At 45.7% G+C, this 12,513-nt stretch overlaps 1 protein-coding gene across 1 annotated transcript in view; it reads right to left on the bottom strand.

The window, feature by feature from the left end:
- The window catches only part of TFB1M (transcription factor B1, mitochondrial), a 183,097-nt gene that overhangs the window by 130,976 nt on the left and 39,608 nt on the right, over window positions 1-12,513 (bottom strand). Inside the window, exon 3 of the mRNA XM_082250264.1 lies at window positions 6,275-6,426. Coding sequence (XP_082106390.1) covers window positions 6,275-6,426 — 152 coding nt within the window. The remainder of the gene's footprint in view (window positions 1-6,274; window positions 6,427-12,513) is intronic.

Here is a 12,513-nt window from a genome sequence, read left to right as displayed (position 1 = left end):
TTGATAAGGAGGAATTGCGCAGCATAAACTTTCTAAAACTGAGCATGTGCAGAGCTGCCGACACTGCTCTGCAAAATCCCTAGCTGAATTGGGGAAAGAGAGAGCAGCAGAATCAACCAGTTGTTTTGCAGAATACAGAAAACGAATCCCATAGTGACTGAGGGAGTATGAACAGAATGTACAGCTTTTATTGATAGCTTTTTATGATGTGGGTTTAGTGACATTTTAAAGAAGTCCCTGTAATAGACTTAAGTAGTTAGTGGGGTTGAAAAAAAAAAAAAACACCAGTCCATCCAGTTCAACCTATGCCTTGCGAAAGTATTCGGCCCCCTTGAACTTTTCGACCTTTTGCCACATTTCAGGCTTCAAACATAAAGATATAAAACTGTAATTTTTTGTGAAGCATCAACAACAAGTGGGACACAATCATGAAGTGGAACGAAATTTATTGGATATTTCAAACTTTTTTAACAAATAAAAAACTGAAAAATTGGGCGTGCAAAATTATTCAGCCCCCTTAAGTTAATACTTTGTAGCGCCACCTTTTGCTGCGATTACAGCTGTAAGTTGCTTGGGGTATTTCTATCAGTTTTGCAAATTGAGAGACTTACATTTTTTCCCATTCCTCCTTGCAAAACAGCTCGAGCTCAGTGAGGTTGGATGGAGAGCGTTTGTGAACAGCAGTTTTCAGTTCTTTCCACAGATTCTCGATTGGATTCAGGTCTGGATTTTGACTTGGCCATTATAACACCTGGATATGTTTACTTGTGAACCATTCCAATGTAGATTTTGCTTTGTTTTGGATCATTGTCTTGTTGGAAGATAAACCTCCGTCCCAGTCTCAGGTCTTTTGCAGACTCCATCAGGTTTTCTTCCAGAATGGTCCTGTATTTGGCTCCATCCATCTTCCCATCAATTTTAACCATCTTCCCTGTCCCTGCTGAAGAAAAGCAGGCCCAAACCATGATGCTGCCACCACCATGTTTGACAGTGGGGATGGTGTGTTCAGGGTGATGAGCTGTATTGCTTTTATGCCAAACATAACGTTTTGCATTGTTGCCAAAAAGTTAGATTTTGGTTTCATCTGACCAGAGCACCTTCTTCCACATGTTTGGTGTGTCTGCCAGGTGGCTCATGGCAAACTTTAAACGACACTTTTTATGGATATCTTTAAGAAATGGCTTTCTTCTTGCCACTCTTCCATAAAGGCCAGATTTGTGCAGTATACGACTGATTGTTGTCCTATGGACAGAGTCTCCCACCTCAGCTGTAGATCTCTGCAGTTCATCCAGAGTGATCATGGGCCTCTTGGCTGCATCTCTGATCAGTCTTCTCCTTGTATGAGCTGAAAGTTTGAGGGATGGCCAGGTCTTCGTAGATTTGCAGTGGTCTGATACTCCTTCCATTTCAATATTATCGCTTGCACAGTGCTCCTTCGGATCTTTAAAACGTTGGGAAATCTTATTGTATCCAAATCCGGCTGTAAACTTCTCCACAACAGTATCTCGGACCTGCCTGGTGTGTTCCTTGTTCTTCATGATGCTCTCTGCGCTTTAAACGGACCTCTGAGACTATCACAGTGCAGGTGCATTTATACGGAGACTTGATTACACACAGGTGGATTCTATTTATCATCATTAGTCATTTAGGTCAACATTGGATCATTCAGAGATCCTCACTGAACTTCTGGAGAGAGTTTGCTGCACTGAAAGTAAAGGGGCTGAATAATTTTGCACGCCCAATTTTTCAGTTTTTTTATTTGTTAAAAAGGTTTGAAATATCCAATAAATTTCGTTCCACTTCATGATTGTGTCCCACTTGTTGATTCTTCACAAAAAAATTACAGTTTTATATCTTTATGTTTGAAGCCTGAAATGTGGCAAAAGGTCGAAAAGTTCAAGGGGCCGAATACTTTCGCAAGGCACTGTATATATATATATTTATTTAGGTCAATAGTACATTGTATAGGCCTGTATGTTGTGGTCGTTAAGGTGCCCATCAAATAGTTTTTTTGATACCACTGCTTGTGGAGGAGAATTCCATATCCTTACTGCTCTGGCAGTAAAGAACCCTTTACACAGTTTAAGGATAAACCGCTTCTCTACTAATTTTAGTGAATTGCCATGTGTCTTTTTCCCTTTCACTGAAAATTTGTTTCCTATGCTAGGGTCACCAATACAGTATTTGTAGATTGATACCATATTCTCCTCTCTAGAGAGAATAGGTTCAATGTTTGTAGTCTTTCCTCATAACTAAAGACTTGCCATTCTTCAGGGTAGAACACAAATGTATTTGGCCTATTTATTTTACGTACTGTATTTCCTACTGAAGTTTTGTTTATTGCAGTTTTTGCATGTAGAGGATACAAAAGCTGGATGTAACCCTCAGGCCAGACCTGGAGAGCCCTGTTTTACATAGAGAATTACAAAAATTATAACCCACGCTAAAAGTTGAATGTGTTAAATAAAAAGTAGTTGTATGTTATGTGTACTGCAGCTGCTGCCCACTAAGTAAAAACTCAGAATAATGAATATGCCAAAAAGCTGTGCTTGCAATTATATAAATAGTGAAATATAAATACTTAGGTGTAAATAACATAAATACATAAATAAGGTGCAATAGTACCAAATTAGATCATACGTAGGTGCATAAAGTGCAATTGTGCTAAATCCAAACAATATTGAATACAATAGAAATGAGCCAAAATAAGGTGCTCAATATAAGTGCAAAAGTGCAAATAATAACGGTATCAATGTCACCAATGTAACAATTCAAAGAATTGCTCAAATTAATAGTCCCTTAATTAAGTACAATGGTGCTCAATAAGGTGCTGATGCCAAAGGTGCAATGATGCTCCACACAGTGGAAGGTGCCTTGGGTCCCCCTAAGAGAATCCATTTACCAGAGCCAGTGGGTCAAATGAGCCTAAGAATTGTATGGACTTGTAGTTCTCCAACCAGGAAACTCTCTCTGGTGTCACTCAAAAAAAGGAATAAAACCTTACTGGGAGAGATGTTTCACTATTTATATCATTGCAAGCGCTGCTTTTTGGCATATTCCTTACTTATTTCAATATGTCTTGTTGATGAATAAGAACTTAAGATTTACATGTCTTCAAACTGATTGATATACTGTATATCCCACATACTTTTTGGCAGTTGTAATAAAAGGAAAGTCTGCCGTCCTAGTGTGATATTTAGATTTAACCCTATTGCTGCCAGTCTGTACGGACCTACAGCACTGCTTCCAGCTGGCCAAGTCCGTTTGCCATACGGACCCGATTCCTACTTCTGCTGTAAGCTTATGGTCACTTTAAGGACCATGAACGTAAAGCCAAACTGTTCAGCAGACTCTGCTGAACAAAACAAAGCTCTCAGCGGCTACTAAGCTGCTGATCACAGCTATTCACCTAAAAATACAGCACCCCCCTCCCTTGTTCACCTCGCTCACACTGTTTCCTCCCCTCCACTTCCCCTGCTACACTGCACCCAAAATGCCTCCCTAACCATCCCCTTCCTTTGGCACAGATTCCCACCCCCAGCACCAGTTAACCCCCCCCCCCCCTGCAGCATCAATCCCTGTGGATCTGACGCAGTTTCTTTCTGGCTTCCACTTGCTGCCTCTCCCGCCAGCAATTGCAGTTAAGTAGTTAAAAAATCCCCCCCCTCCCGCTGGGATCCCCCCTTCAGTGTTCCCCCCCCACCACCTCATGAACCTCCGGCAGCCCCCATCATGCAGCTTTGATGGCCAGCTTTCCCTCCCGCCGGCAGCAGCTGCTGCCCGGGAGATTAGTAAACTGTCAAAATGGAAACATGTGTTTACCAGCCCCTTTTCTTTCCTGAATGAACAAAGTGATCGGTAGCGGTCACTCTGTTTATTAATCACTGACACATAGTAAACAGTATTTACTCTCGTCAGTTTGTGAATGAAAAGGAGTCTATTTACAGACTCCTGTCTCATTCATTATAGTGCAGCTCAGGCTGCAGAGAAAGGGACCGTCTTCAGTTCCTTATCTCTGTCTCAAAAAATACATTGTAGGGGTCTGTTAAGACCCCAGATGTATCTTCAAAGCCCCTGCCCAACCCCCCCAAAAATAAATACATTTTTTTAAATAATTTGTACCAAAAAAAATAAATAAAAATTGTAAAAAAGAATACAAATAAAAAAAAAAAATAATAAAAAAAAAAGTAGGGAAGATTTAGACATGCGTCTAAACCTCCCTTGCCTCTGAAGCCTGATCTGCGTTTAGCTCGCAATCCAGAGGCTACTGATAGGTATTGAGAAAGCGATGCGATACCTCCTCACCACCTGTTCTAACCCCCTTTTTTAGTGACAAATACGCTGCAACCGCATGTATTGCACGCAGTTGTAGGAAAATCAGTAGAACCTTCTTTTTATTCTACTGGTCATGAGCTTTCAGAAAATATATGGTATGTGGGGGTCTTTTACAAACTCAAAGCTGTAAGGGAAGAATGAAAACCTTCAGATTTTTACAAATTTGGTTTATTATTTATTATTATTATTCGATTTTTTGCATATATTCGGTTTTCACCATTCCGCAAAAAGTCACAATTTAAAATTTACAAATATTTGTTATTTAATAACTCAACACAGGTCAAGCTTTTATATTTAACATGGATTTTGTAAAATTTGCTGTGTTTTTATCTGTCCATAATGTATTCAGTGTATTTTTAAACAAAAATATTGCTTTGATAAACATTTGCACAAAAATCACGGGGCCTTATGAATCAGTAGAACCTTCTTTATACTCCACTGGTCACGTGCTTTTAGAAAATATATAGTTTGGGGGTCTTTTACAAACTCAAAGATGTAAAGGAAAAATAAAAAAAGCAATGGAAAAAATGCAAAAAAAGTTGCGCAGGGCCTGGCAGCGAAAGGGTTAATAAGTGGACACCTGCAAGGTTCAATGGAGAAACAGTTTCCTGACCAGCATGACATTTAGGACCTACTAAATCTGCAGAGGATATATAAGCTTCATTGTTGGTCCTACACTCAATTCATAGAGTTCACTGGCACTGACTACATATACATTTTATAACAGCAGTAGTATAGTAGTATTTTTTCATTATTTCTTCCTAAGTATTATCATTATACCTGTTCTATATTCTGCCAAGGTTTTCAGCATTATATAATGTGAGAACAAAGAGAAGTGTTAATAATAATAAAAAATTAAAATAAACAAATCAAAATAAGAATGCCAGCGCTTACAATCAAAAGGGGTATACACCTTAGGCAATTTCTAGCAGTAGGATAACAGGCAATAAAAACATTTTTCCTATCCTGACAGTCTAGATCAGGGATCCTCAAACTACAGCCCTCCAGCTGTTGCGGAACTACACGTCCCATGAGGCATTGTAAAACTCTTGATATTCACAGACATGACTAAGCATGATGGGAATTGTAGTTCCTGAACAACTGGAGGGCCATTGATGGTTGAATACAGCAGCATGTTCTAACTCCCACACCCTAACATCTCTTGACCTCTCTGCCCTTCTGTATGGTCCTCCCCCTTTGGCGGCCTGTCCTACCCACAGCTCCCAGGGAAGACGGCCTTAGTCCGTACTTATCCATTGCACCTGTCCTTCGGTTAGTGGAAATTCAAAATTATTTTATTTTTTTACCAATTTTGACCAAAAGTGATTTTCTTGATGTTATATCGGATGTATGTTGGTTATCAGCTTAAAATTTGCTTGGTCTCCCGATGAAGTGAGCCTTGCTTCACAAAACATGTTGAGAAGCAACTTAACCGGTTCTGATTGTTACTACACACTGTTGTTATGCTCAATGTGATGTACTGTGGTGCATATTACTACACATTTTATCAAAATTATTTCTGATTTTATATGTAATGTGACAAAGTTGCTAAATATGTTTTTTATAGAATGGTCTGAACAATTTTTTTTGGGATAGACCCCTCAAAATCCCCACAGGCATCTTTTCAGTGAATACAAAAATTATAGCAAGACATAGGAACTAGATGTTCAACTAAAATTCAGAGCAGGGAGGCAGATCAGAATATTATATAAGAATGGCTTTGCAAATGTCTCAACATTTGTGCAAGTGTAATATATCCCGTAGTGTATGTAGAGTAACATTCCTAAGCTCAGGGCATAATTCCAAAGGAATCCTAATCTACATATTGCAGGCATGAACCGGTTAACACATAATATCAAAATTAATAGTGCATAAGTATTACCAACTGCCATGTTTAGAGTACCATCAATAATTGCAGTAACCCCAGAATAAAATATACCTTAAGTCCAGGGATAAATCTGGTATCCTTTTCAACCACCAGAAGCTCTTCAACTCCAGAATTCAGAATGGCTCTTGTAAGGCCACCAGGTCCAGGGCCAACCTCACATACATAGGCTCCCTTCAAACTGCCTGCCTTTCTGACAATTTTATCTGAAAAAGTACACACTATTATTAACAACTGTATCTTGAAACATATAGAGAAATCACACAACAAATAATGTCCCCTTGATGTGGACAGAAGGCTTTTTACTGAATGCTAATTGTAGAAAAGATATTTGGGAGGGTGGTAAGAGGCCGCATATAAAACAGAAAATTTTATAGTCTGCATGGATTAGATTAATGCTGATCAGCCATGACTTTACCACCACTGACAGGTAATGTGAATAACATTGATTATCTCATTAAAATGGCATATGAAAGTCGGTGGGATATTTTAGCAAGTAAACAAGTTGTCCCTGAAGCTGATGTGCTAGAAGCAGAAAAAATGGGCATAGCAGTTAGTTGTGTATAGGCTGAGTAGCCGCAGACCAGTCAGGGTGCCCATGGTGACCCGTGTTCACAGCCAAATGCACCTACAATGGGTATGTGAGCATCAGAACTTGACAACAGAGCAATGGAAGAAGGTGGCCTGATCTGATGAATCACGTTTTCTTTTAAATCATGTGGATGGCCTGGTGCATGCGAGTCACTTACCTGGGGAAGAGGTGGCACCAGGATGCAGTATGGGAAGAAGATAAGTTGGCAGAGGCATTGTGATGCCTTGGGAAATGTTCTGCTGGGAAACTTTGGTTTCATTTATGTGGATGTTACGTTAACACGTACCATCTACCTAAACATTGTTGACTCATGAATGGTTTGAGGAACACAACAAGTTTGAGTGTTTTTGCCTCTGAATACTCCAGATTTCAATCAATCATGTATCTGTGGGAAGTGCTGAAAAAACTGAATTTTTGTAAAATTTTACCTGTAAAATTCCTTTCTCTGAGTCCTCCGACAGTCGCCGCCGCTTCATATTCATCACTAATGGGGTTATTGATCTTTTCTCCGCAGGAGTAGCTAGGCAACAAAATGTATTAATATCAAAGCTTTTAGCATATCCCACCCCTAGGGGGTGGTCCCCTCAGTCAATACCTCCCTGCTTCCTGCATTCCCAACTCAGTTTCAGTAGCATAGCAGTAGAGTACATAAACAAACCCCAAAAGAGGGGCGGGGGCGGCGACTGTCGGAGGACTCAGAGAAAGGAATTTTACAGGTTAGATTTTACAAAAATTCAGTTTTCTCTTACGTCCTCCGACAGTCGCCGCCGCTTCATATTCATTACTAATGGGGACGTCCCATAGCAGAGTAGACATGAGGGGTGGGAAAACGCAGCCGCGCATAAAGCAACGCAGTACCCACAACAGAGAAAAAGGAATCTTACCAAGTAAGAGAACCAACTGGGCAACATGAAAACGCGCTCAACAGGAGCAACAACCCAGGAAAACAAGTAACCCAGGGATAAGAACATCCCAACAGCCAAGGACCCAAAGCAAGGGACCCTAAGGCACTGCCGCACTAAGAACTTTGCGGCCGCCTTACATACCTGGGCCACAGAAGCCCGATGATGACAGGCCCAAGACGTACTCAGAGATCTGGTAGAGTGCGCCTTCACAGGCACGGGAGGAACCTTCCCCCTCAAAGCATAGGCCTGCTCAATGGTCTGCCTGATCCATTTGGCGATGGTAGAAGCCGACGCCGCCATGCCCTTTCGAGGCCCTTCAAGGACAAATAGAGAATCCGACTTGCGAAAAGACTTAGTCGCCGACAGGTAAACCCTGATCGCCCGAACAACATCCAAAGAATGTAAGGCCACCTCCTTCGGATGCTTTGGCCTCGCGCAGAGCGAAGGCAAGACAATGTCCTCATTGAGGTGAAATTCCGAAATCCTCTTCGGAAGAAAAGACGGGTTAGGTCACAAGACCACCTTATCCAAGTGAATCACCAAGTAGGGAGAGCTGCAGGACAAGGCCGCCAGCTCCGACACTCTGGGAGCCGAAGTGATCGCCACCAAAAAAGCAACCTTCTTGGACAACAGAGGTAACGAGATCTCCCTGATCTTTTCAAAAGGAGCATGTTGTAACACGGACAGAACAAGGTTCAAGTCCCATGGAGGCAAAGGCTCCCTCCTAGGAGGGACCAGGTGTCGCACCCCTTGAACAAAGGTGCTAACCAAAGAGTTAGACGCCACAGGGCGTTGAAAGAGAACCCTTAATCGTGGCCAACGCCAAACGCTGGTCCACGCCCGTTTGAAGGAAAGCCAACACTCTCGACACAGAGTATGAGCGAGGGGAATACCCCCTGGACTCACACCAGGCAAAATACGCCTTCCAAGTACAGTAGTAAATCTTCCCCGAAGAGGCCTTCCTGGCCTTAAAGTGGGAGAGACCCCTATCCTTCAGGACCTGGCTTTCAACAGCCAGGCCGTTAAAGCCAGCGACTGTAAAGCAGGATGGAATATCGGTCCTTGAGACAGGAGGTCCTCTCGAAGAGGCAGACGACACGGAGCGTCGACCGACAGATTCACGAGGTCTGCGTACCAAGACCGGCGAGGCCAGTCCGGTGCCACCAGAATCACCGTGTGCGGTTCCGAGGCTAACCTGCAAAGGAACCTGGACAACAGTTGAATCGGTGGAAAGGCATACATCAGACGATACTGACGCCAGGGTGTCACTAACGCGTCTGAGGCGTCCGCCCGAGGATCGCGCGTCCTTGCTACGAACCTTTCCACCTTGTTGTTTAGACGAGACGCGAACAGGTCCACATCTGGGGACCCCCACTTCGCGCACAGCATCTGAAAGACATCCGGGTGAAGGGACCATTCTCCCTGGTCCAGGGTCTGGCGACTCAGATAATCCGCCTGCCAGTTCTCCACCCCCGGAATGTGAACTGCCGTTATCGCCGGGACGTGCGTCTCGGCCCAAGACAGAATGTCGGCTACTTCCCGAGCCGCTCGGGCACTCCTGGTGCCCCCTTGGTGGTTGATGTAGGCCACCGCTGTGGCATTGTCCGTCTGCACCCGAACCGGACGGCCCTGAAGCCTGTCCGTCCAACGCAGAAGGCAGAGATTTATCGCTCGCAATTCCAGAATGTTGATCGGAAGAGAGAACTCCTCCTCCGACCAAGTTCCCTGGGCGGACAGAATGCCCAGAGCACCACCCCAGCCCGACAGGCTGGCATCCGTGGTGATCACCGTCCACGAGAAAGGGCGAAAAGACTTGCCCCCCGACACCGCCGGGGACCGGAGCCACCACAGAAGGTCCCTTCTGGTACGATGACTCAATGAGATCCGTAGATCCAGAGATTGCAGACGCCCGTCCCACTCGGCCAGAATCTCCGCCTGGAGACCCCGCGTGTGAAACTGGGCAAAAGGAATCGCCTCGAAGGCCGAGACCATCAATCCCAGACACCTCATACACGTCCGGAGGGACGAGTACCGATTGACCCTGAGGGACTGAACTGCGTCCTGAAGCGTACGGAGCTTGTCTTCCGGCAGGAAGACCTTCGCTTGAGCAGAGTCCAGGATCATTCCCAGGTAGGGAAGACGAACTGACGGATACAGAGTTGACTTTGGAAAATTTACCGTCCACCCGAACTCCTGCAGAGTCTGCATCGTGATGGACAGATCGGTCACCAGGCCCTGACTGGTCGCAGACCGAATCAGGATATCGTCCAGATACCCCAGGACAGAAATGCCCTGGGCTCTCAATAAGGCCAGAACCGGTGCAAGCACCTTGGTGAAAACCCGCGGAGCCGAAGCGAGGCCAAAGTGTAACGCCACGAATTGGTAATGATCCTCCGCAATGGCGAATCGAAGGTACCTCTGGTGACCCTCGAAAATGGGAATGTGAAGATACGCATCCTTCAAATCGATGGAGGCCATGAATTCCCCCGGAACCAGGGCAGCCACCACCAAGCGCAGGGATTCCATGCGGAACTTGCGAACCCGCACAAAGCGGTTCAGAGCTTTCAAGTCCAGAATCGGACGTACCTTGCCCTCCTTTCTGGGCACGGTGAACAGATTGGAATAGAACCCCCGAAATCTGTCCCGATGAGGCACCGGAACCACCACTCCCTGGGCCCGCAGGTCCCGCACCGCCAGGTGCAGATCCTGCAAGCGTTCCGGAGTCAGCTGAAGGTTTGAGGGGAAAAATCTGCCCGCCGGCCAAGAGAGAAACTCGATCTTGTATCCAGATCGAACAATTTCCTGAACCCACCTGTCCCGAACGCGGTCCAGCCAGGGTTGAAGAAAACCGAGCAAACGTCCCCCCCCCCCCCCAGATCTGGGTGAGGGCTTCCCTTCAGGCCGTATTGTTATGGGCAGCGGACCCGGACTGGCCGGACTTCTGCTTACCCGTCCACGGCTTCTTTTGGGAGCCTTGGCCCTTGAAGGGCTTGCCCTTATAGTGCAACCGAAAGGCACGAAAGGACCCCTGAGAGGGCCTAAACGAGGTATTCTTCTTACCACAAACAAACTTATTCTTGTGAGATTGGGGTAAGAAAGTGCTCTTACCCCCAGAAATTCCCTTTATCAGAGTATCCAAAGATTCGCCAAAAAGGCGAGATCCCCCGTAGGGCAAATTAGCCAAAGTCTTGCGAGAGGATTGGTCAACAGACCAACATTTCAGCCATATCAGGCGACGGTTTAATACCGCCACACTAGAAAGACGCGCAGCCAAAGGGACTAAATCCAAGTCCGCATCACACAGATACATGACACCCTGATGAATTTGATCCACCATAGCCAAGGTTGTCGGCGGGCCAGAATCAGCCACCAGGGTGCGCCTGAGCACCTGCGTCCAATCCGCAATAGCCTGGGCTGCCATAATGGAAGCAAAAATAGGCTTCAACATAGAACCAGCAACCGTATAGGCATGACGGGCCAGAGACTCCAATATCCTGTCCGTAGGGTCCCGGAACACTGGGGTATCTTCAGCAGGAATCGCAGTAGATTTATTTAAAATCGCCACTGCATGATCCACCTGAGGCGGTACACACCAACGCTCATCAGTAGCCGGTGTAAAAGGATAACGCAGCTTGAACCTACTCGGCACAGCAAAAGGCTTCTTTAAATTGCGCCATTGCTCATCAACAGCGCGCTGAAATTCCGTAGAGCAAGGAAAAACCTGCGATGTTTTGCGTTTCCTTTGCATCCCATAAGAGGACATCAAAGCAGGAGGACATGGTTCATCCTGGAAATGCAGCGTTTGCTTGATAGAGGCAACTAACTCATCCATGAGTGCAAGCTCTTCAGACGAGCCAGGGGGAGAATTATCAACCCCTTCTACCTCAGCCTCCCCCTCAGACCCCACAAGGTCTAGAGATGAGTGAGACCCTGAGAAGGGTACACCAGCCATAGCAGCCCCATCGCCCTCTGAATCAGAGGAAATAGACACTCTGGGCCGTTTTGTGGATCGATCAGCCACCAACATCTGCACCTGAGCAGCCAAGTTCGCCACAATAGTAGCCAGATCAGCCCCCTCGGGGGAAGCAGCAGCCCCTTGACCCCCCACCAAGGTGGGAGGAAACTTGCAATCCTGAGAATCCATGCCCCAGCAATATTAGAAAAAAAGGAGCACTGTCCCTTTAAGATCGCGGCGAGCGTAGCCCACCGCACCCACTGAATACACCGACCCCCACAGGGATAAGAACACTGGGCAAAGAATACAGAAAAATGGAAAGGTAAAAACCTGGAGAGATCACAGAGGCTGCTGCACCGATCGCTGTCCCAGAGCAAAAGGAAGTGATGCATGACTGACCGCCCCTATAAAGCCTATGTAAGGCTACACAAACATGGCCGCTCGGCTGAGGATTCCTGAGGCAAATAGAAAATGGCGCCGACATGTGGCCTGATCGATTGCCGCCAAAATGGCGGCGCTTGGCGCCAAAACGCCGCTCCTTACCACACAGGACCGGCCACCTAATTCTGCCGCAAAAAAATGGCGGGTCCCCGCAGCGATCGCTGCACAACATGCCTAAATCCAGACTGCTTTATGCATACACCCAGGCAGAGCAGGAGAGCCCCCCCCCCTCGCAGCCCACACACAGGCAGCAATTCCACACAGGAATCTGACAGGGAGCTCAGCAGCCACACAGGCATGCAGGGTGACACAGTCCCAGACTGACACCCAAGTAGACACCCAAGTAGACAGGTCCCCACATAGAGTTTTACCAGTCCGGATGGCGTGGGGAACCTGCTCC

This window comes from Pelophylax lessonae (genome assembly GCF_965119305.1).
Source record: "Pelophylax lessonae genome assembly, chromosome: 3".
Classification (NCBI taxonomy): domain Eukaryota; kingdom Metazoa; phylum Chordata; class Amphibia; order Anura; family Ranidae; genus Pelophylax; species Pelophylax lessonae.
The sequence above is the reverse complement of the archived record's forward strand: the minus strand, read 5'-3'. Positions and strand labels throughout refer to the sequence as shown.